Source organism: Coregonus clupeaformis, chromosome 13 (genome assembly GCF_020615455.1).
Source record: "Coregonus clupeaformis isolate EN_2021a chromosome 13, ASM2061545v1, whole genome shotgun sequence".
NCBI lineage: Eukaryota > Metazoa > Chordata > Actinopteri > Salmoniformes > Salmonidae > Coregonus > Coregonus clupeaformis.
This window is the reverse complement of record NC_059204.1, coordinates 49,049,313-49,072,874: the sequence shown is the minus strand read 5'-3', so window position 1 is coordinate 49,072,874 and position 23,562 is coordinate 49,049,313. Positions and strand designations below refer to the sequence as shown.

Genomic DNA, 23,562 nt, shown 5'->3' with positions numbered 1-23,562 from the left:
CCCCCAGGTGGTAAGGGTAGGTAACAACACATCTGCCACACTGATCCTCAACACGGGGGCCCCTCAGGGGTTGCGTGCTCAGTCCCATCCTGTACTCTCTGTTCACCCATGACTGCATGGCCAGGCACGACTCCAACACCATTATTAAGTTTGCCGACGACACAACAGTGGTAGGCCTGATCACAGACAACGATGAGACAGCCTATAGGGAGGAGGTCAGAGACCTGGCCGTGTGGTGCCAGGACAACAACCTCTCCCTCAACGTGACCAAGACAAAGGAGATGATTGTGGACTACAGGAAAAAAAAAGAGGACTGAGCACGCCCCCATTCTCATCGACGGGGCTGTTGTGGAACAGGTTGAGAGCTTCAAGTTCCTTGGTGTCCACATCACCAACGAACTATCATGGTCCAAACACACCAAGACAGTCGTGAAGAGGGCACGACAAAGCCTATTCCCCTCAGGAGACTGAAAAGATTTGGCATGGGTCCTCAGATCCTCAAAAAAATTCTACAGCTGCACCATCGAGAGCATCCTGACTGGTTGCATCACTGCCTGGTATGGCAACTGCTTGGCCTCCGACCGCAAGGCACTACAGAGGGTGAAGTGCGTACGGCCCAGTACATCACTGGGGCCAAGCTTCCTGCCATCCAGGACCTCTATACCAGGCGGTGTCAGAGGAAGGCCCTCAAAATTGTCAAAGACTCCAGCCACCCTAGTCATAGACTGTTCTCTCTGCTACCGCACGGCAAGCGGTACCAGAGTGCCAAGTCTAGGTCCAAAAGACTTCTCAACAGCTTCTACCCCCAAGCCATAAGACTCCTGAACAGCTAATCATGGCTGCCCGGACTATTTGCACTGCCCCCACCCCATCCTTTTTACGCTGCTGCTACTCTGTTAATTATTTATGCATAGTCACTTTAACTCTACCCACATGTACATATTACCTCAACTACCTCAACTAGCCGGTGCCCCCGCACATTGACTCTGCAACGGTACCCCCCTGTATATATAGCCTCCCTACTGTTATTTTATTTTACTTCTGCTCTATTTTTTCTCAACACTTTTTTTTGTTGTTGGTTTATTTTTTTACTTTTTTTGTTAAAAATAAATGCACTGTTGGTTAAGGGCTGTAAGTAAGCATTTCACTGTAATGTCTGCACCTGTTGTATTCGGTGCATGTGACCAATAACATTTGATTTGATCCAGAGCATTCCAAACATGCTCAATGGGTGGTGACATGTCTGGTGAGTATGCAGGCCATGGAAGAACTGGGACATTTTCAGCTTCCAGGAATTGTGTACAGATCCTTGTGACATGGCCGTGCATAGAGGCGGATGAATGGCATGACAATGGGCCTCAGGATCTCGTCACGGTATCTCTGCATTCAAATTGCCATTGATAAAATGCAATGGTGTTTGTTGTCCGTAGCTTACGCCTGCCCATACCGTAACCCCACCTACACCATGGGACACTCTGTTCACAACGTTGACAACAGTAAACCGCTCGCCCACACGATGCCGTCTGCCATCTGCCCAGTACAGTTGAAACCAAGATTTATCCATGAAGAGCACACTTCTCCAGCATGCCTGTGGCCATCGAACGTGATCATTTGCCCACTGAAGTCGGTCACGACGCCAAACTGCAATCAGGTCAAGACCCTGGTAAGGACGACGAGCACACAGATGAGCTTCCCTGAGAGTTTGTGCAGAAATTATTCGGTTGTGCAAACCCACAGTTTCGTCAGCTGTCCGGGTGGCTGGTCTCACAGGTGAAGAAGCCGGATGTGGAGGTCTTGGGCTGGTGTGGTCACACGTGGTCCGTGGTTGTGAGGCCAGTTGGACGTACTGCCAAATTCTCTAAAACGATGTTGGAGGCCGCTTATCGTAGAGAAATTAACCTTTAAATTATCTGGCAACAGCTCTGGTGGACATTCCTGCAGTCAGCATGCCAATTGCACGCTCCTTCAAAACTTGAGACATCTGTGGCATTGTGTTATGTGACAAATCTGCACGTTTTAGTGGCTTTTTATTGTCCCCAGCACAAGGGTGCACCTGTAATGATCATGCTGTTTAATCAGTTTCTTGATATGCCACACCTGTCAGGTGGATGGATTATCTTGGCAAAGGAGAAATGCTCACTAACAGGGATGTAAAGATATTTGTGCACATAATTTGAGAGAAATAAGCCTTTTGTGTTTATGGAAGATTTCTGGGATCTTTATCTTAGCTCTTGAAACATGGGAACAACACTTTACATGCGTTTTATATTTTTGTTAAGCATAGTTGACGTTGGTTTTGTCTTTCCTCTTTCATCTCTGCTTCTCCCGTTCAGTAAATATGTTTTATAGACCGGGGAGAAATGCAATAACTCTAAATAAACGGGAAAGATTTCTCATGCAAAATGTCAGTTTGACTGGTTTTAAGGAAACTAAAAGCTGTTAAAACGACCAAACATGTTTTTGATAAGATTTCAGTTCAGCTTGGATGCATATTTTATGTGGTTGAAATACTATCAGCATTTATGATGCTGATAAAGATAGCACCTTTACAGATGATCCCTAACCGTGCATTCATTCTCTCAAGATGCTGAAAGAATAAACTTTTTTCCCCTCCTGTTCCCCAGTCAACTTATATTTGGTGTATCATTTTACTGCAAGAAAGCCTTAATTCTGCACAAGTTCATATTATATTAGGCTATGTGAGAGGTTATAAACCTACAGTCCGTGTCCATTTTTCAGTTAGGCTACTATTCCATTTAACCCATCTGAACAGTCAACCTGGACTCAGAGGTAGATGTAAATCCGGGACACTCCAATTGGTATGATATGTTACATTTCGTATGGTATTTATTAATTTGTGGATGTCCATCATCCATTTCGTATTATACACTACATAACCAAAAGTATGTGGACACCTACTCGTCGAACAGCTCATTCCAAAATCATGGGCATTAATATGGAGTTAGTCACCCCTTTGCTGCTATAACAGCCTCCACTCTTCTGGGAAGGCTTTCCACTAGATATTGGAACATTGCTGCGGGGACTTGCTTCCATTCAGCCACGAGCATTAGTGAGGTCGGGCACTGATGTTGGGCAATTAGGCCTGGCTCGCAGTCTGCGTTCCAATTCATTCAAAAGGTGTTCGATGGGGTTGAGGTCAGGGCTCTGTGCAGGCCAATCAAGTTCTTCCACACCCATCTCGACAAACCATTTCTGTATGGACCTTGCTTTGTGCACGGGGGCATTGTCATGCTGAGACAGGAAAGGCCTTCCCCACACTGTTGCCACAAAGTTAGAAGTACAGAATCGTCTAGAATGTCATTGTATGCAGTAGCATTAAGATTTCCCTTCACTGGAACTAAGGGGCCTAGCCCGAACCATGAAAAACAGCCCCAGACCATTATTCCTCCACCAAACTTTACAGTTGGCACTATGCATTGGGGCAGGTAGCGTTCTCCTGGCATCAGCCAAACCCAGATTCGTCCGTCGGACTGCCAGATGGTGAAGCGTGATTCATCACTCCAGAGAATGCATTTCCACTGCTCCAGAGTCCAATGGCGGTGAGCTTTACACCACTCCAGCTGACGCTTGGCATTGTGCATGGTGAGTTTAGGCTTGTGTGCAGCTGCTTGGCCATGGAAACCCATTTCATGAAGTTCCTGACGAACAGTTATTGTGCTGACGTTGCTTTCAGAGGTGGTTTGGAACTCGATAGTGAGTGTTACAACCGAGGACAGACAACTTTTACGCTCTACACCAGGGGTGTCAAACGTACGGCCCGCGGGCCGGATCAGGCCCGCAAACGGGTTTAATCCGGGCCGCGAGATGATTTTGAAAAAAAATATTTTTATTTATTTTTTAGTTTTTTTAGTATAAAAATGCGCTGCAATTTTTAAATAAAATAAACTGCTGTTCCAATTGCGTCCACTGGATGGCGCAATAGCAATTGTGTTAAGCAAGCAAACTGTTTATATCGGGGCAGAGCAAGTAGGTCAAGCACGTGCAGCCAATGAGCTACTTTGTTTTGCCCGCGATATTTATTACGGCTTCTACTTTTAACATTATGTGCTTTGGCACCCTCATTGCCCCAATATGTCTCTGTCAAAAAAGAGAAAAGTGGACGCAGAGTGCAGAGTGTTCCAAGAAAAATGGTCATCCTATTTAATCACGGAATTGAATGGGAAAGCTGTATGTTTGGTGTGTTCAGAGCATGTTGCAGTGCTGAAAGAATATAACTTTCGTCGCCACTATGTGAGTCTTCATGCCGACAAATATGACAACTTTCAAGGACAGCGGAGATGAGAGAAGGTGAATGAACTGTTGGCGGGTCTGAAGAAACAGCAGTCTGTGTTTACTCACAGCCGAGACATCAGTGACGCTGCAGTGAAAGCTAGCTACCTCATTGCTAATGAAATCGCAGTGGCTTCAAAACCATTTAGTGAGGGTGAATTTGTAAAAACATGCATGATGAAGGCAGCGGAGATTGTGTGCCCTGAAAAGCGGCAGGCTTTTGCAAATATCAGCCTGACAAGAAACACAGTTGCAGACAGGATTTCCGATCTTTCAGTGGATTTGGACAGCCAGTTGAAGCAAAAAGTAAAGTCATTTATTGCGTTTTCGGTTGCAATTGATGAAAGCACGGACATTACAGATGTTGCACAACTGGCCATTTTTTCATCCGCGGAGTTGATGACACATTGACCGTCACGAGGAGTTCGTGGAGTTGGTGCCGATGACAGATACAACGACAGCAGCTGATATTTTCACTGCACTCGTCAGCGCGCTGGACAGGGTCGGAGTGGACTGGTCCCGCGCTGTCAGCCTGGCTACAGATGGTGTGCCCTCAATGATGGGGAAAAAAAGCAGGCGTTGTGACAAAGTTCAGAGAGAAAGTGCAATCTGCAAATGGAGGACGTGATTTTTTGACTTTTCACTGTATTTTGCACCAGGAGGCTTTGTGTTGCAAGTCATTAAAGATGGATAACGTCATGAAGGTGGTCATCCAAACTGTTAATTTCATCCGATCCAGAAGCCTGAATCACCGTCAGTTTGACAGCCTTCTCAGAGAGAAAGACCACATCTATGGCCTGCCATACCACACTGAGGTAAGATGGTTAAGCCGAGGTGCTGTGCTGAGGCGTTTCTTTGATTTACGAGAAGAAATTGAACAGTTCATGGAAGAAAAGGGCAAACCAGTGTTAGAATTTCATTCCGCAGAATGGATGCCGGACCTTGCATTTATGGTGGATGTTACAGAGCACCTGAATAACTTGAACAAACAGCTGCAAGGGCGCAACAAAGTTGTCACGCAGTATTATGACAGCATACGTTCTTTCAAGTTGAAGCTGTCATTGTGGGAGACGCAACTTGCCGGTGGTGATGCAGCTCACTTCCCCTGTCTGAAAAATGTGTGCGCGACCCAACATGTGGCAGACATGAAGCGGTTCAAAGATGAAAATAACTGGACTGTTACGGGAGTTTGAGCAACGCTTTCAGATGTATGTTTATATGTTTTTATGTTGATGTGCTATTGTTTTTAATTGATTTTATTTTATTTGTATATTTAACCTATTCTTGACTCTGTGGTTCTTGCACTTGTTTGGGGAACAGGATTTCATTATTTTTATCTACATTTCTGCCTGAGAAATGACACCCTGATATAGTTCTGTGATCTGTGAAACAGTTCTGTTAATCACTGAGGCATTGTGTGTTCTTTTTCTTTAGAATTTTCAAATAAACTTGACGTGTTTTATTATTAATAGTGATGTTGTGCTTGTACTATTTTGGACACACTGTCCTCAGGCTCCAGCTTTATGTTGTATGTTGATCGTATTAAAACAAAGAAAACAATCTGAAGTTGTTGTTTTTAAGTTATATATACCATGATTTTTCCGGTCCGGCCCACTTGGGAATAGATTTTCCTCCATGTGGCCCCTGAGCTAAAATGAGTTTGACACCCCTGCTCTACACGATTCAGCACTCGGCGGTCCCGTTCTGTGAGCTTGTGTGGCCTACCACTTCGCGGTTGAGCCGTTGTTGCTCCTAGACGTTTCCACTTCACAATAACAGCACAACAGTTGACCCGGACAGATATTTGACAAACGGACTTGTTGGAAAGGTGGCGTCCTATGACGGTGCCACGTTGAAAGTTACTGAGCTCTTCAGTAAGGCTATTCTACTGCCAATGGTTGTCTATGGAGATTGCATGGCTGTGTGCTCAATTTTATACACCTAATTTGAAGGGGTGTCCACATACTTTTGTGTATATATAGTGTATGTTATGAATTACAATTCGTACGATATGTTACGAATTGTAATTTGTACATTGTTACGAATTCCAATTTGTTTTGGCTAACGTTAGCTAGGTGGCTAATGCTAACGTTAGTGACGTAGCTAACGTTAGCTAGGCTAGGGCTTAAGGTTAGGAGTTAGGTTAAAGGTTTAGGTGAAGGTTTAGCTAACATGCTAAGTAAATATAATTATTGTAGAATTTGACTGTGTCCATAAAATGTATATAGTATGTATGGGCTGGAAGAAGAGGCCTAAGCGTTGTTGTTCACTAGCTTACTCCAATTGGGGAAGGGGTGGTGGGGTTGGAAAGTAATGAAGGGAAAATATAATTTAAAAAAGGATATGTGTGTGTATGGATATATGTATGTACAGTGAGGGGAAAAAAGTATTTGATCCCCTGCTAATTTTGTACGTTTGCCCACTAACGAAGACATGATCAGTCTATAATTTTAATGGTAGGTTTATTTGAACAGTGAGAGACAGAATAAAAACAAAAAAATCCAGAAAAACACATCATAAATGTTATAAATTTATTTGCATTTTAATGAGGGAAATAAGTATTTGACCCCTCTGCAAAACATGACTTAGTACTTGGTGGCAAAACCCTTGTTGGCAATCACAGAGGTCATACGTTTCTTGTAGTTGGCCACCAGGTTTGCACACATCTCAGGAGGGATTTTGTCCCACTACTCTTTGCAGATCTTCTCCAAGTCATTAAGGTTTCGAGGCTGACGTTTGGCAACTCGAACCTTCAGCTCCCTCCACAGATTTTCTATGGGATTAAGGTCTGGAGACTGGCTAGGCCACTCCAGGACCTTAATGTGCTTCTTTTTTAGCCACTCCTTTGTTGCCTTGGCCGTGTGTTTTGGGTCATTGTCATGCTGGAATACCCATCCACGACCCATTTTCAATGCCCTGGCTGAGGGAAGGAGGTTCTCACACAAGATTTAACGGTACATGGCCCCGTCCATCGTCCCTTTGATGCGGTGAAGTTGTCCTGTCCCCTTAGCAGAAAAACACCCCCAAAGCATAATGTTTCCACCTCCGTGTTTGACGGTGGGGATGGTGTTCTTGGGGTCATAGGCAGCATTCCTCCTCCTCCAAACACGGCGAGTTGAGTTGATGCCAAAGAGCTCGATTTTGGTCTCATCTGACCACAACACTTTCACCCAGTTCTCCTCTGAATCATTCAGATGTTCATTGGCAAACTTCAGACGGGCATGTATATGTGCTTTCTTGAGCAGGGGGACCTTGCGGGCGCTGCAGGATTTCAGTCCTTCACGGCGTAGTGTGTTACCAATTGCTTTCTTGGTGACTATGGTCCCAGCTGCCTTGAGATCATTGACAAGATCCTCCTGTGTAGTTCTGGGCTGATTCCTCACCGTTCTCATGATCATTGCAACTCCACGAGGTGAGATCTTGCATGGAGCCCTAAGCCGAGGGAGATTGACAGTCTTTTGTGTTTCTTCCACTTGCGAATAATCGCACCAACTGTTGTCACCTTCTCACCACGCTGCTTGGCGATGGTCTTGTAGCCCATTCCAGCCTTGTGTAGGTCTACAATCTTGTCCCTGACATCTTTGGTCTTGGCCATGGTGGAGAGTTTTGAATCTGATTGATTGCTTCTGTGGACAGGTGCCTTTTTATAAAGGTAACAAACTGAGATTAGGAGCACTCCCTTTAAGAGTGTGCTCCTAATCTCAGCTCGTTACCTGTATAAAAGACACATGGGAGCCAGAAATCTTTCTGATTGAGAGGGGGTCAAATACTTATTTCCCTCATTAAAATGCAAATCAATTTATAACATTTTTGACATGCGTTTTTCTGGGTTTCTTTGTTGTTATTCTGTCTCTTACTGTTCAAATAAACCTACCATTAAAATTATAGACTGATCATTTCTTTGTCAGTGGGCAAATGTACAAAATCAGCAGGGGAGCAAATACTTTTTTTCCCTCACTGTGTGTATGTGTGTATATATATGTATATGTATATGTATGTATGTATGTATGTATGTATGTATGTATGTATGTATATATATATGTATGTATGTATGTATGTATGTATGTATATATGTATGTGTGTATATGTATGTATGTGTGTGTGTGTATATATATGTATATATATGTATGTATGTGTATATATATGTATGTGTATATATATATATATATATGTATGTATATGTGTGTGTGTGTGTGTGTGTATGTGTATATATATGTATGTGTGTATGTGTGTATATATATATATATATATATATGTATATGTATATATGTGTGTGTGTGTGTGTGTGTGTGTGTGTGTGTGTGTGTGTGTGTGTGTGTATGTATGTATGCATGCGAGGGAAAAAAACATGGGGAATTGGAAGTGATGCAGACAATTACATTGATGGAAGTTACAATCTATCTGAAATATTAAAGCTGATCTACCCCCTAAAAAAAAAAAAAGTAGTTGCTAAGTAGCTAAAAGGTAGTAAGTAGTTGCAAAGTTCTTAATCAGCTAATATGCTAAAGTTGTCCACGATGAGATTTGAACACGCAACCTTTGGGTTGCTAGACGTTCGTGTTATAGGTCCACCCATCCACCTCGACCAACCAACCTACTTTTGTGTTTACCTTAAGTAAACCTGTCTTATGTTACATTTGGTATGGTTACATAACTTACTAATTTGAGTGTCCTGGATTTACATTTACTATGATACGTCTAGTTTATGAGACCAGGCTGGAACAGTTCAGTCCCCCCTTGTGGTCCTCTGTAGCTCAATTGGTAGAGCATGGCGCTTGTAACGCCAGGGTAGTGGGTTCGATCCCCGGGACCACCCATACGTAAAAATGTATGCACACATGACTGTAAGTCGCTTTGGATAAAAGCGTCTGCTAAATGGCATATTATATGCCATTTTGAAGTCCCCGTCTTGTGACTGTCAAATTTGTCTAGCATCACACATTACATCCTCTTTTACCACTTCACCAAGTCTTTCCCAAACAGACTACTGTTCTGGGGCTCACTTCTATTTATTTTATACTTCTCTTATTGAATTAAACTCTGACTTTGTTGTTTTTGCCTCAATGGATCGAGGTTAACGTTTTCTGCCCAAGTTCCCAAAAGCTTTTGGCAATTGGCATGTATTTGGCACGCTACAGTTCCCTAAAGCTTAGGCTAAGGCTATGCACTAACGGCAGATAAAAAAGAATGAAAGAAAAACGTCCATGTCGCCTATAGATATGAATTGCACAAGAATTATAAAGTGGCTTGTGAAAGTATTCACCCCCTTGGCATTTTTCCTATTTTGTTGCCTTACAACCTGGAATTAAAATAGATTTTTTGGAGGTTTGTATTATTTGATTTACACAACATGCCTACCACTTTGAAGATGTAAAATATGTTTTCTTGTGAAACAAACAAGAAATAAGACAAGAAAACTGAACTTGAGCGTACATAACTATTAACCCTCCCAATGTCCATTACATGAAATCCAAATAAAAATCCATTTAAATTACAGGTTGTAATGCAACAAAATAGGAAAAGCGCCAAGGGGGATGAATACTTTTGCAAGGCACTGTACATGTATGCATTTTTTATGCATTGTTTTCTCTGTATTCAACCCACCTGCCACCCTTCATCCACACAATATTTCGTGACCCTAAAACCTGCCGCCCACACGGATATAACTGCGGGTTATGAGTCAACCTGCGCATCACTAGTACCCACAACTATTTGACTGTCAGTATACACTGACACCTATAGAAATAACTTCTTTACTTATTGGTTTTGCTTATGCTAGGAAACCAAAAGGTGCAAAAGCACAGAGTTGTTCTCTCAGACATCTGTCATGGACAGTGTTTGACAGTGTATAGCTATGGTGATTGGACTTTAGATGTGGATTTAGGTGTTTCAGGTGTAACTAAGCAGAGCTGGTGACTGTATACACACTGAAATATTAGTTATTTCATATTTGAGTTGCAAGAGGACCAGGAAGAGCAGTGCGTAAACCAGAACATCTGAATCTGACCACGTTTTACACAAGTGCAAATTCTGTCATTTTACAATACCGAAACAAAGTCCTCTCATAGGATGGTAATCATTTTTCTTCAAATATTTTATTACCAGTTTAGTTGAAAATTGTTTATAGCCTAGTAGAAATGCTTGCTGGAGAGATTGTCGTATATTATTCCCTCTGTTGACTTACTATAGTGTAACCTAAAGCTTCCCATTTGTTCAGATTTAATTATGGCTCTTCAGACAAACAACCCATTATGATAACCTTTCCCTGTTTTATGTAACCACTTGAGTAAGAGCGTTATTTATGTATGTTTAACGAGCCAACTATAATCAGTGTGGTAAGCCCTATTAGGTACTCAATCCATTGTTCAGCTGATCCTATTGCAACCTTTTGCAGAAGAACCAAACCAATATAGGTAGAAAAAGAGAAAGCAATAGCTTTTATAATACAGACCTTACACAGTGTTCACCCAGCAAGGCACCCTGAACATTCTGTCAATAAAGCATGGTAACTGTGAGCAGGAGTATTGATCAGCTCTACAGTACAAGCTAAAGTATCCTACTATATCTGTCTGCGCACAAAGGCCTCACAAGGCCACCTTGAAACAAACTACCCCTTTGCCTTTGCTATGGCTGTGTGCCTGTATGACAGTCCTTGACAGCTGAGGATGTTTACGTGTGCTCGCGTATGTGTGTTAAATATAGCCCAGGTGCAGAGGGCAAATTGAAGTGAGTCCTGGAGGAGGACTACTATAGCTGTCTAATCTAATCTGTCTGGAACCCATCAGAGAGGGTTGTTCAGGTCACACAACTGATGTAGGCCTAGTTCCAGATGCATAGAGAGAAAACCCTCAATATAAAACATATATAAAGACACTCCAGCACACTGGTATTGCTCCACAATGTATTTAACAAATGGCCTATTGTGTTTATCCCCAAAATATTTTTGACAAGTTAAATGTTTGGAATTTTGTCATTTTTCAGTTTCTCAATTGTGACAGTTCCTCATCTCTACCTTTTGCAGGTAATCCAGTACCAAACAGTGCGTTATGACACATTACCTCTGTCGCCTGTGTCCAGAAACAGACTCAGTAAGTATCCTTTCACGTTCAGTGTCTAAAAGAAGGTCAAAGGGTCTTAGCCTGGTCCCAGATCTGTTTGTAATGTTTTGACAGGTTTTAATGTACAAAACAGACATAAAGACAACATACAGATACACACGAACATCACACCTGCCCAGACCCACTTGTTCTCACCCCTATCTCCAGTGCCTGCACAACTCTCTGCCACGTCCTCTTATTGCACCATTTTGTTCCTCCGTCGCCCACACTCTTACAATATTTAGATAATGAAGCATATGATTTTTCCATTGTCTTAATGATTCAGGATTGGTTGTTTTCCACTTAAGTATTTTTTTTTTAACCAGGATAATTGACGAGAAGAGTATCTTCAATATGTACCCATTGTTCCTCTTTAGTGCATTTTGTTACCCCTTTTTCTCCCAATTTCGTGATATCAAATTGGTAGTTACAGTCTTGTCCCATCGCTGCAACTCCCCTACGGACTCGGGAGAGGCTAAGGTCGAGAGCCATGTGTCCTCTGAAACATGACCCTGCCAAGCCGCACTGCTCGCTTAACCCGGAAGCCAGCCGCACCAATGTGTCGGAGGAAACACAGTACAACTGGCAACCGAAGTCAGCTTGCAGGCGTCCGGCCCGCCACAAGGAGTCGCTAGGGTGTGATAGGATAAGGAAATCCCGGCCAGCCAAACCCTCCCCTAACCCAGACGACGCTGGGCCAATTGTGTGCCGCCTCATGGGTCTCCCGGTCACGGCCGGCTGTGACACAGCCTGGGATCGAACCCGGGGCTGTAGTGAAGCCTCAAGCACTGCCTTAGACCGCTGCGCCACTCAGGAGGCCTCTTTAGTGCATTTAACAATATGTCTCAAGTAAAAGCCTTGGGTGGTGAGTTGATACAATTCCAAGTCTGAGAGGTTAAGACCACCCTCAGACTTAGGGAGATGTGAACTTTTATTCTGAGTTTTATTTGCCCATATAAAGACTTATGGCAGAGTATACTTTTTAAAGTATGTCTTCAGTGGGGTAATTGGTATTACCGAGAATAAATATAAAAACTTTGGGAGCCATGCCATTCTGAAGAGGTTTATTCTACCTGTAAGATTTATGGGAAGATTGTTCCATTTTAAATAGATCTGCTTTCATATTGTTGAGTAATGGGATAAATGTGTCTTTTTATATTTGTTTGTTTCTTATTAAGCATCCTAAGTATTTAATATGTGTTTGTGGTCCACTTAACGGATTGCTGTAGATCATGAGTTATTCTTTTTATTTTACCTATTGCCATTATTTCTGTTTTTTTACATGTTAGTTTTATATCCTGAGATTTTAGTGTAATGAAAATGTTTTTAATAAAGGCGGCATTGAATTTTCAATATTGGTCAGGTATATCAGGAGATCATCGGCAAATAAGTTTAGTTTATATTCATGTTTACCAATACTGATAGCTGTTAGGTTTGGGTCCTGTCTAATTCTTTCTGCAATTGCCAGTGCAAACAGGAGAGGAGAGAGAAGACATCTCTGTCTTGCGCCCCTTTCTAAAGCAATTTCAGATGATAATGTATTATTTGTGTATATTTTTGCTTTAGGATTTTTATAATATTTTTATTACATTTATTATTTCAGCTGGAAGGCTTGCAAAGTTTTGAAGAGAAAATACCATTCAAGACTGTCGAAAGCCTTTGACATCAACAGCCATTATTGATAAAACAAATAGATGTTGGACCAGGCTAGAGACCAGAGATCTATGGCTTTGAAATGTTACTTATTTAGTTTTTCTCTCTGTGATATTGACTGTAATTTGACTTGGGCTCTTGCTCATCAGATGCAGTCAAGAGGAAGATTCTGGTGCTGGACCTTGACGAGACCCTAATCCACTCCCACCATGATGGGGTGGTTAGACCCAAAGTGAGACCAGGCACTCCACCGGACTTCATCCTAAAGGTATTGGCCTGGATGTTCACTGTCTGACTGATTTAATTAGCGTTGTGCTGTCACCTTGTCAACACACACACACCAGACTGACTCACACTCATTGTTCACTCATTCAGTCCTAACCTTACCAGTTCTCTTTTATTCATATTCTCTCCTTTCTCTCCCATGAAGGTGGTAATCGACAAACATCCTGTCAGGTTTTCTGTACATAAAAGACCACATGTGGACTTCTTCTTAGAAGTGGTAAGTGATTGGCCTGTTGTCAACATCCAAATAAGTACAATATAGTAGCAAGTATGAACATTATGGAGGATTAATTGTCTATTCAAATAAGCTTTGGTTGTAGGATTTCAAGCAGCTAAATACTTTTTTGTTAGCATCTTGTTTATTCTCTCTGCAGTGTTTCTTGGTGCCAAAAACTGGTTAGAGTTGTGGTTTGAATAAAGGACTGTATCTTGATGTTTGAGGCTATCGTGGTGGTGTCCATTAAAACACAGAGAGGAGGATGGCACTTAAATGGGCTGGTGCCCGTTTTATTATTGCAGTTTAAATCATGAAATTATATTGCAGGATGGGTGGATATTAGGACGATTACGGTAAAAGGATGGTTAACTGGGAAAACAAGGAAAGAAAAAAATACATGAGTGATTTTGATATAAGGTAAAACAAATGCAAATGGACATCATGAAAATGATCGGAGAGGTTGAGGTTAGAGGAAGTTCAGGAGTAAGAACAAACTAAATAGAATTATTGTAAAATTGACTGTGTCCATAAAATGTATATAGTATGTATAAGTTGGAAGTAGAGGCCTAAGCATTGTTGTTCACTAGTTTACTCAAATTAGGGAAGGGGTGGTGGGGTTGGAAAGTAATAAAGGGAAATATATATATTTTTAAAGGATATGTGTATATAAACTCAGCAAAAAAAGAAACGTCCTCTCACTGTCAACTGCGTTTATTTTCAGCAAACTTAACATGTGTAAATATTTGTATGAACATAACAAGATTCAACAACTGAGACATAAACTGATCAAGTTCCACAGACGTGACTAACAGAAATGGAATAATGTGTCCCTGAACAAAGGGGGGGGTCAAAATCAAAAGTAACAGTCAGTATCTGGTGTGGCCACCATCTGCATTAAGTACTACAGTGCATCTCCTCCTCATGGACTGCACCAGATTTGCCAGTTCTTGCTGTGAGATGTTACCCCACTCTTCCACCAAGGCACCTGCAAGTTCCCTGACATTTCTGGGGGGAATGGCCCTAGCCCTCCGATCCAACAGGTCCCAGACATGCTCAATGGGATTGAGATCCGGGCTCTTCGCTGGCCATGGCAGAACACTAATAATAATAATAATATGCCATTTAGCAGACGCTTTTATCCAAAGCGACTTACAGTCATGCATGCATACATTTTTGTGTATGGGTGGTCCCGGGGATCGAACCCACTACCTTGGCGTTACAAGCGCCGTGCTCTACCAGTTGAGCTAACATTCCTGTCTTGCAGGAAATCACGCACAGAACGAGCAGTATGGCTGGTGGCATTATCATGCTGGAGGGTCATGTCAGGATGAGCCTGCAGGAAGGGTACCACATGAGGGAGGAGGATGTCTTCCCTGTAACGCACAACGTTGAGATTACCTGCAATGACAACATGCTCAGTCCGATGATGCTGTGACACACCGCCCCAGACCATGACGGATCCCCCACCTCCAAATCGATCCCGCTCCAGAGTACAGGCCTCGGTGTAACGCTCATTCCTTCGACGATAAACGCGAATCCGACCATCACCCCTGGTGAGACAAAACCGTGACTCGTCAGTGAAGAGCACTTTTTGCCAGTCCTGTCTGGTCCAGCGACGGTGGGTTTGTGCCCATAGGCGACGTTGTTGCCTGTGATGTCTGGTGAGGACCTGCCTTACAACAGGCCTACAAGCCCTCAGTCCAGCCTCTCTCAGCCTATTGCGGACAGTCTGAGCACTGATGGAGGGATTGTGCGTTCCTGGTGTAACTCTGGCAGTTGTTGTTGCCATCCGGTACCTGTCCCGCAGGTGCGATGTTTGGATGTACCGATCCTGTGCAGGTGTTGTTACACATGGTCTCCCTGTAGCGCTGTCTTAGGCGTCTCACAGTACGGACATTGCAATTTATTGCCCTGGCCACATCTGCATTCCTCATGCCTCCTTGCAGCATGCCTAAGGCACGTTCACGCAGATGAGCAGGGACCCTGGGCATCTTTCTTTTGGAGTTTTTTCAGAGTCAGTAGAAGGGCCTCTTTAGTGTCCTAAGTTTTCGTAACTGTGACCTTAATTGCATACCGTCTGTAAGCTGTTAGTGTCTTAACGACTGTTCCACAGGTGCATGTTCATTAATTGTTTATGGTTCATTGAACAAGCATGGGAAACCGTGTTTAAACCCTTTACAATGAAGATCTGTGAAGTTATTTGGAATTGTACTAATTATCTTTGGAAGACAGGGTCCTGAAAAAGGGACCCTTCTTTTTTTGCTGAGTGTATGTATGTATGTATGTATGTATGTATGTATGTATGTATGTATGTATGTATGTATGTATGTATGTATGTATGTATGTATGTATGTATGTATGTATGTATGTATGTATGTATGTATGTACAGTTTACATACACTTAGGTTGGAGTCATTAAAACTCGTTTTTCAACCACTCCACAAATTTCTTGTTAACAAACTATAGTTTTGGCAAGTCGGTTAGGACATCTACTTTGTGCATGACACAAGTAATTTTTCCAACAATTGTTTACAGACAGATTATTTCACTTACAATTCACTGTTTCACAATTCCAGTGGGTCAGAAGTTTACTTACACTAAGTTGACTGTGCCTTTAAACAGCTTGGAAAGTTCCAGAAAATTATGTCATGGCCTTAGAAGCTTCTGATTGACTCAAATGATGTCAATTAGCCTATTGGAGTTGTACCTGTGGATGTATTTCAAGGCCTACCTTCAAACTCAGTGCCTCTTTGCTTGACATCATGGGAAAATCAAAAGAAATCAGCCAAGACCTCAGAAAAAAATGGTAGACCTCCACAAGTCTGGTTCATCCTTGGGAGCAATTTACAAACGCCTGAAGGTACCATGTTCATCTGTACAAACAATAGTACGCAAGTATAAACACCATGGGACCACGCGGCCGTCATGCCGCTCAGGAAGGAGACGCGTTCTGGATCCTAGAGATGAATGTACTTTGGTGCGAAAAGTGCAAATCAATCCCAGAACAACAGCAAAGGACCTTGTGAAGATGCTGGAGGAAACAGGTACAAAAGTATCTATATCCACAGTAAAACGAGTCCTATATCGACATAACCTGAAAGGCCGCTCAGCAAGGAAGAAGCCACTGCTCCAAAACCGCCATTAAAAAAGCCAGACTACGGTTTGCAACTGCACATGGGGACAAAGATTGTACTTTTTGGAGAAATGTTCTCTGGTCTGATGAAACAAAAATAGAACTGTTTGGCCATAATGACCATCATTATGTTTGGAGGGGGAGGGGGGGCTTGCAAGCCGAAGAACACCATCCCAACCGTGAAGCACGGGGGTGGCAGCATCATGCTGCGGGGGTGCTTTGCTGCAGGAGGGTCTGGTGCACTTCACAAAATAGATGGCATCATGGGGAAGGAAAATTATGTGGATATATTGAAGCAACATCTCAAGACATCAGGGAGGAAGTTTTAAAGCTTGGTCGCAAATGGATCTTCCAAATGGACAATGACCCCAAGCATACTTCCAAAGTTGTGGCAAAATGGTAATATGGCAATAAAGTGGTGATCCTAACTGACCTAAGACAGGGGATTTTTACTAGGATTAAATGTGAGGAATTGTGAAAAACTGAGTTTAAATGTATTTGGCTAAGGTGTATGTAAACTTCTGACTTAAACTGTATATGTGTGTGTATATATATATTTGCGAGAAAATAAAACATGTGGGATTGGAAGTGATGCAGACAATTACATTGATGTAAGTTACAATCTATCTGCAATATTAAAGCTGATCTACCCCTAGAAAATAAAAAAATAAAAAATAAAAATGCATATAAATGTACTCATAAATCTCAACATTTCAAAGGAATATCACAGGAGTGAAACTTAAGCAATGGGTTAAAACGTGAGTAAAATAAATATAAATGGTAAACAAATATAAATTAGTAACAGTAAATGTTCTCAATCACATTATAATACAAATCAAGAAATAAGAACTTACGAGGTCAATAAATGCATCCAAAACACAAAGGAAAGGTTACAAGAGAAAAGGTGTCTTGTAACAAACACTTGCAAACTGAAAAGGTAAGGTCTGCCACGCTGATGCTTCTTCTTTTTCTTTGGTATCATGGCGTTCGCACATTTTGTTTGTTCATGCCGCTACCTACTGTGTGGGAGTGTGTAGTCGATCACATTACATTTTGTGATACAAAAATAAAAAGGACCACCAACTAACCCTACTCTGAGTGTACTAAACATTACGAACACCTTCATAATATTGAGTTGCAACCCCTGTTGCCCTCAGAACAGCCTCAATTCGTCGGGGTATGGACTCTACAAGGTGTCAAAAGTGTGGTCCTCTGTAGCGCAATTGGTAGAGCATGGCGCTTGTAACACCAGGGTAGTGGGTTCGATCCCCGGGACCACCCATACGTAAAAATGTATGCACACATGACTGTAAGTCGCTTTGGATAAAAGCGTCTGCTAAATGGCTTATTATTTATTATTTAAAAGCATTCCACAGGGATGCTGGCCCATGTTGATGTCCAATGCTTCCTTCCCACAGCTTTCAAATTGGCTGGATGTCCTTTGGGTGGTGGACCATTCGTGATACACATGGGAAACTGTTGAGTGTGAAAAGCCCAGCAACGTTGCAGTTCTTGAAACATTCAAACTGGTGTGCCTGGCATCTACTACCATACCCCGCACTTAAATATTCTGTCTTGCCCATTCACCCTCTGAATGGTACACAAACAATCAATGTCTCAATGGTCTCAAGACTTAAAAATCCTTCTTTAACCTGTCTTCTCCCCTTCATCTACACTGAGTGAAGTGGATTTAACAAGTGACATTAATAAGGGATCATATCTTTCACCTGGTCAGTCTATGTCATGGAAAGAGCAGGTGTTTTGTACACTGTCTATACCACTATTTCCTAAAAATGATAAAAACACCACCCCATTACACTACTAATGACCGTAACTGATCTTATACCAGGCCAACGGCCTGGGAGGACAGGACTCTTTCGTTCCACACACCTTGTAATTATTTTGCAGTAAACCCTCGTACACCCAAATACTTCTCTGCGGCTGCCACCACATCTATTTTCTGTGATTTCCGTTCTATTTTTGCGGTACAGTTGATAACCATGGCAAGAAGAAGCAAACCTTACCGAAGCAGAAATTCGTATCACTTTGTATTGCCCAAGGCCTAGTACTCACCTTTGACCTATCCTCTACTCCAGCGTTTCCCAAACTCGGTCCTCGGGACCCCAAGGGGTGCACGATTTGGTATTTGCCCTAACACCTACACAGCTGATTTGAAATTCTAAAGGCTTGACGATTAGTTGATTGTTTGAATCAGCTGTGTAGTGCTAGGGAAAAACCAACAAAACCCTGCTCTACTCTTCACAGCCTCAGCATATGACACCTTCTGTTCTACTCTGACCCTGGCAGCCTCAACCTGTCTCTCTCACACTGGGCACTTCTGATCCCCAGCAACATGGGCACCCCGACAATTTACAGTTTTTTCCACTGATACTACACATTTTTTGTCCCATGCTCTCCTGCACACTTCTCACATCTCGGAACCTCCTTCCTACACACTGCTGCAACATGACCATAAGCTTGGCATCTGAAACACTTTAATGGGTTCGGCACAAAAGCTCTCACAGGATAACTGACATATCCTAACATGACTTTGTCAGGTAGGCTGCTTCAAAACTCAATGACAGACAGTGTCTTCTCAGTTTTACCACACTCGCCACACTGATTAGGGACAGGTGTGTGTATTTAAAGCTGGAGGGGAATTGGACAGGGAATGGTGCTTGGTGATAGGAAGAGGGGGACTGTCAGTCAGGGTAGGGGAAATTTGACAACCGTTATGAGGACAAATTTATTTGTAAAAAGTGTATTGAGCTAGCAATCAATACATTTTCATTTTGGGGTTGTGGACTATACAGTTAATCTATTTTGTTTATTATTTCTAATTATTTTGTGCACATTTGTTTGGAGCTCTCTTGGCTGTTTGTGTGAGATGTAACTCCTCTGTTGTTTTAGGTGAGTCAGTGGTATGAGCTGGTGGTTTTCACGGCCAGTATGGAAATATATGGCTCAGCCGTGTCTGACAAGCTAGACAGGGACATCCTGAAACGAAGATACTACAGACAGGTAAACAAACCCACTCACTGGTTCACTTCAGCTCTGTGCAGTTATGCACCCTGCTCAGTCTTACACTCTGAGGGCTGGTTTCCCGGATACAGATTATGCCTCATCCTACCCTAAAAAGCACTTTCAATGAAAATTCTGAATGTCTCTGTCATTATTTAGAGGTTCTCTCTATGTACAGTTAGACTTATCACTCTTTTGCAACATATAAAACTCAAGTTTATTACTCTTTTTTTTTCTCTATCTAGCACTGTACATTGGATCTGGGTAGTTATATTAAAGATCTTTCTGTGGTGCACAACGATCTATCTAGCGTAGTCATCCTGGACAACTCGCCTGGAGCCTACCGCAGCCACCCTGGTAAGGAGCTGTTACCATGTTATAATGACTACATGTTAGGCTTGGGCAATAAACTGTTTATACCGTATACCAGGGTATTTCCAAATACCAATGGTATGATTTTCAATAAAATTAAGAAAAAAAGTAACTCGGGGGGCTACACCACTGCCTATAACGATACGTTAAGTGTAACTGTAAGAAATCGAAGATGTGTCAAATAAATTATATCCAGCTCAGGGCTCCAGCTTTGCATTTCGTTTGCAATGTGGCTAGTTGTCAAGATCAAGCTTTTTGGTTACAGCAGTCATTCTAGCCTGAGTACCAGTCTCTTTAGCTAACATTCCACTCCTGCCACTCCTTGTCATTGCTAAAGAGACTGGCCTTTCTGCCATCTTCATATATGAACATTCCATAATTAATGAGCTCGAGGAGAACAGAGGAGTTCATCCTGACTCGATAACCCTCACAGCTATCCTCTAATCACAACAATTATCAAAATATTGGAACTCTATCACTTTTTTCTCTCCACAGAACACATTGGTATCCGGTTGTTAAGCAACCATTTTTTGTTTGTCCAGACGAAACCAGACCATCAAAATAAACGCCAGTCTCTTTGGCAATGACATGGAGTGGCAAGGAGTTGAACGTTAGCTAAAAAGACTGGTACCCAGACTAGAGACATTAAATCCCTTCCTGGATCAAGATCCCTGTTGCCTAAATTGTTTTGTGCGTCCCCCCAATTTTCTATTAATTTTCTATAGCGCCCCTTGTGTGCACTTCCGGTAACACTGTATACCCCGGTATGGTACAGAAACGGTATGATAATCTGGATACCGCCCAACCCTACTACATGTACAGGTAACTGTCAAAATGAAGGAAACACTTGAGTAAATGAGGGATACAAAGTATATTGAAAGAAGGTGCTTCCACACAGGTGTGGTTCCTGAGTTAAAGGAACGATTTACCCATTTTGAATGTTATACTGTTTTTGTGCATCTCTGAGCGATGTTCCATTGATTCCCGGGGTTATTTCATGTTTTAATGTGTATCTGAGCTATTGCTGTTCAAGCAGGCAGAAATTCAGCCGGTATGACGTAGCATTGCGTTTAATCCGCTCTCACTACACTGGAAGTTAATAGGAAGACTTTTAGGTCGCGAAAATGTCAGATTTTCTGGCCGATACTGGCCGATGTCATAACGCGGGAAGTTGTCTTCTCTCGAATGAGCCATTGATCATATTTTTGCAATATTCCTACCTCGAAATGTGTAATTTAAGAGAGTCCACCACATTTCTCCTATTTGTCTGCCTCTTCAATCCAGAGTGCATTGCATGGTGCCGTTGCGAATGTCAGACTCCACTCTGCGAGGCACATCTATCTGCAGGTTCAACATGGTGAGATTGTAGACTCTGATAGTGCAGTTTGTTTAGGTGATTTTACAGCTAATTAGCTACTTCACAGGCTGATATTGACTTTGGTATTATTGTGTGTGTAGCTGCGTTTGCTTGCTGCCCAGCCAGTCCATAGAGAGCATTGCATTGTGGGTTTTGTAGTCGACTTGAACTGCAACAAATTTCCACAACAATTTTCACGTTGCTGTCAACCTTATTATAACGACAAAATGTGTTCACAAAAAATATTCTTCTAACAAATAAAAAAAAAAACTGTAAATTATAGGAATGATTGGTTTTGGGTGGATTTTTCCATTAATTAAGCTTAGGGTAAAGTCCTGCATCGGATCGGATACCTACAGTTCCCCGCGGATGACCTGCGGGTGGAACGAAAACATTTCAACCCGCGGGTCGGCTTGCGGTTCAGAACAAATATATTGCGGGTCGGAACGTTTTAAATCAAGATAAAACGTTTTACAAATCCAGGAGCTTGTATTGCATAGTAGCCTACGCCTAGATACAGACATAGTAGCCTACGCCTAGATACACAGCCTGCAAAAAGCAGGTATTTGTTTACGATAATTCAGTTAATTATTACAGTAATTCAGGCTTTCGTTCAGACCATTTGCAGGCAAAAAGTTTTAACCTGTGCGGCTGGTAAAACTTTGAGGATAAATGTAGGCTATTTTTGCAGCCCATAGCCTATTCGATTCTCTAAATTATCTATTTAAGTTTCAATTAAAATATTTATTTGATGATCTAAGCAATATTGAATGTAAAGGTTTTCTTATGTTGGCTATAGGCTTTCATTAGGTAAGAAGGATCATTAGAAAGCTCTTTTTTTTTTCAAAGCGATTTGAGTTGATAATTTGCCGCATCGTATTAATTCATGGCAGGGTTTCCTTTTGTCCAAATGTTGGATAGACATGCAGACAAATTAATTCAGGCAGGGAAGGGGAATAGCCTAATAGCCTGGAGTCATAAAAACAATTAAATAAATTGATGTTATTTGGCGGGTCACGGATCGGCTCTCGGAACAATTCTATGCGGGTGGGTCAGGTTGGAGAGAAATTTTCCCTGATGTCGGGTATTGGGTGGGGCTCGGAATTGATGTGGCCGGCGCGGGGCGGGTGCAGCTCAAAAAAACTGACCCATGCAGGACTCTAGCATAAGGTCATGTATGACAATGCCCAGTTACCCATCATTTTGGATACCATAGCTAGAAGAAGAGATCTCAGTGACTTTGAAAGAGTGGTGTCAAAGGAGCATAGGGGGTTTAAATGGTGTGTGCCTCAGTCACCAGATCTCAACCCAACTGAACATGTGTGGGAGATTCTGGAGCAGCTATGGAGCGATGTCAGTGCCAACAGAAATTGCATTTGAATTCCATCATTTTGAATATGTATTAGGATATTGAATTTGAATTCAATATTTTAGAATTTGTAATGCACATTGAATCATTGAATTCATAAATTGAACTTGTATTTCATGATTTGAAACTGAATTGAATGAATATTGCATTGTTTTAAAATTTATTTCAATTTAATTTAATATTCAAACAGATATTTGTTTCGTTTCAATATGGTATATATTGCATTCATTGTCTGTATCAAGATTACAAACTATCATTTAAGGTTTATCAAAGTTTCATACAGTGGGGAGAACAAGTATTTGATACACTGCCGATTTTGCAGGTTTTCCTACTTACATAGCATGTAGAGGTCTGTAATTTTTTATCATATGTACACTTCAACTGTGAGAGACGGAATCTAAAACAAAAATCCAGAAAATCACATTGTATGATTTTAAAGTAATTAATTTGCATTTGATTGCATGACATAAGTATTTGATACATCAGAAAAGCAGAACTTAATATTTGGTACAGAAACCTTTGTTTGCAATTACAGAGATCATACGTTTCCTGTAGGTCTTGACCAGGTTTGCACACACTGCATTAGGGATTTTGGCCCACTCCTCCATACAGACCTTCTCCAGATCCTTCAGGTTTCGGGGCTGTCACTGGGCAATACGGACTTTCAGCTCCCTCCAAAGATTTTCTATTGGGTTCAGGTCTGGAGACTGGCTAGGCCACTCCAGGACCTTGAGATGCTTCTTACGGAGCCACTCCTTAGTTGCCCTG

The 23,562-nt window shown here is 42.0% G+C and overlaps 1 protein-coding gene across 2 annotated transcripts in view; it reads left to right on the top strand.

The window, feature by feature from the left end:
- Window positions 1-23,562, top strand: part of LOC121579685 (CTD nuclear envelope phosphatase 1A) — a 30,826-nt gene that overhangs the window by 2,383 nt on the left and 4,881 nt on the right. For both annotated transcript variants that reach the window (XM_041894485.1, XM_041894486.2), the window contains exons 3-7: window positions 11,312-11,378; window positions 13,190-13,308; window positions 13,471-13,542; window positions 19,586-19,696; window positions 19,942-20,053. In XM_041894485.1, coding sequence (XP_041750419.1) covers window positions 11,312-11,378; window positions 13,190-13,308; window positions 13,471-13,542; window positions 19,586-19,696; window positions 19,942-20,053 — 481 coding nt within the window. The remainder of the gene's footprint in view (window positions 1-11,311; window positions 11,379-13,189; window positions 13,309-13,470; window positions 13,543-19,585; window positions 19,697-19,941; window positions 20,054-23,562) is intronic.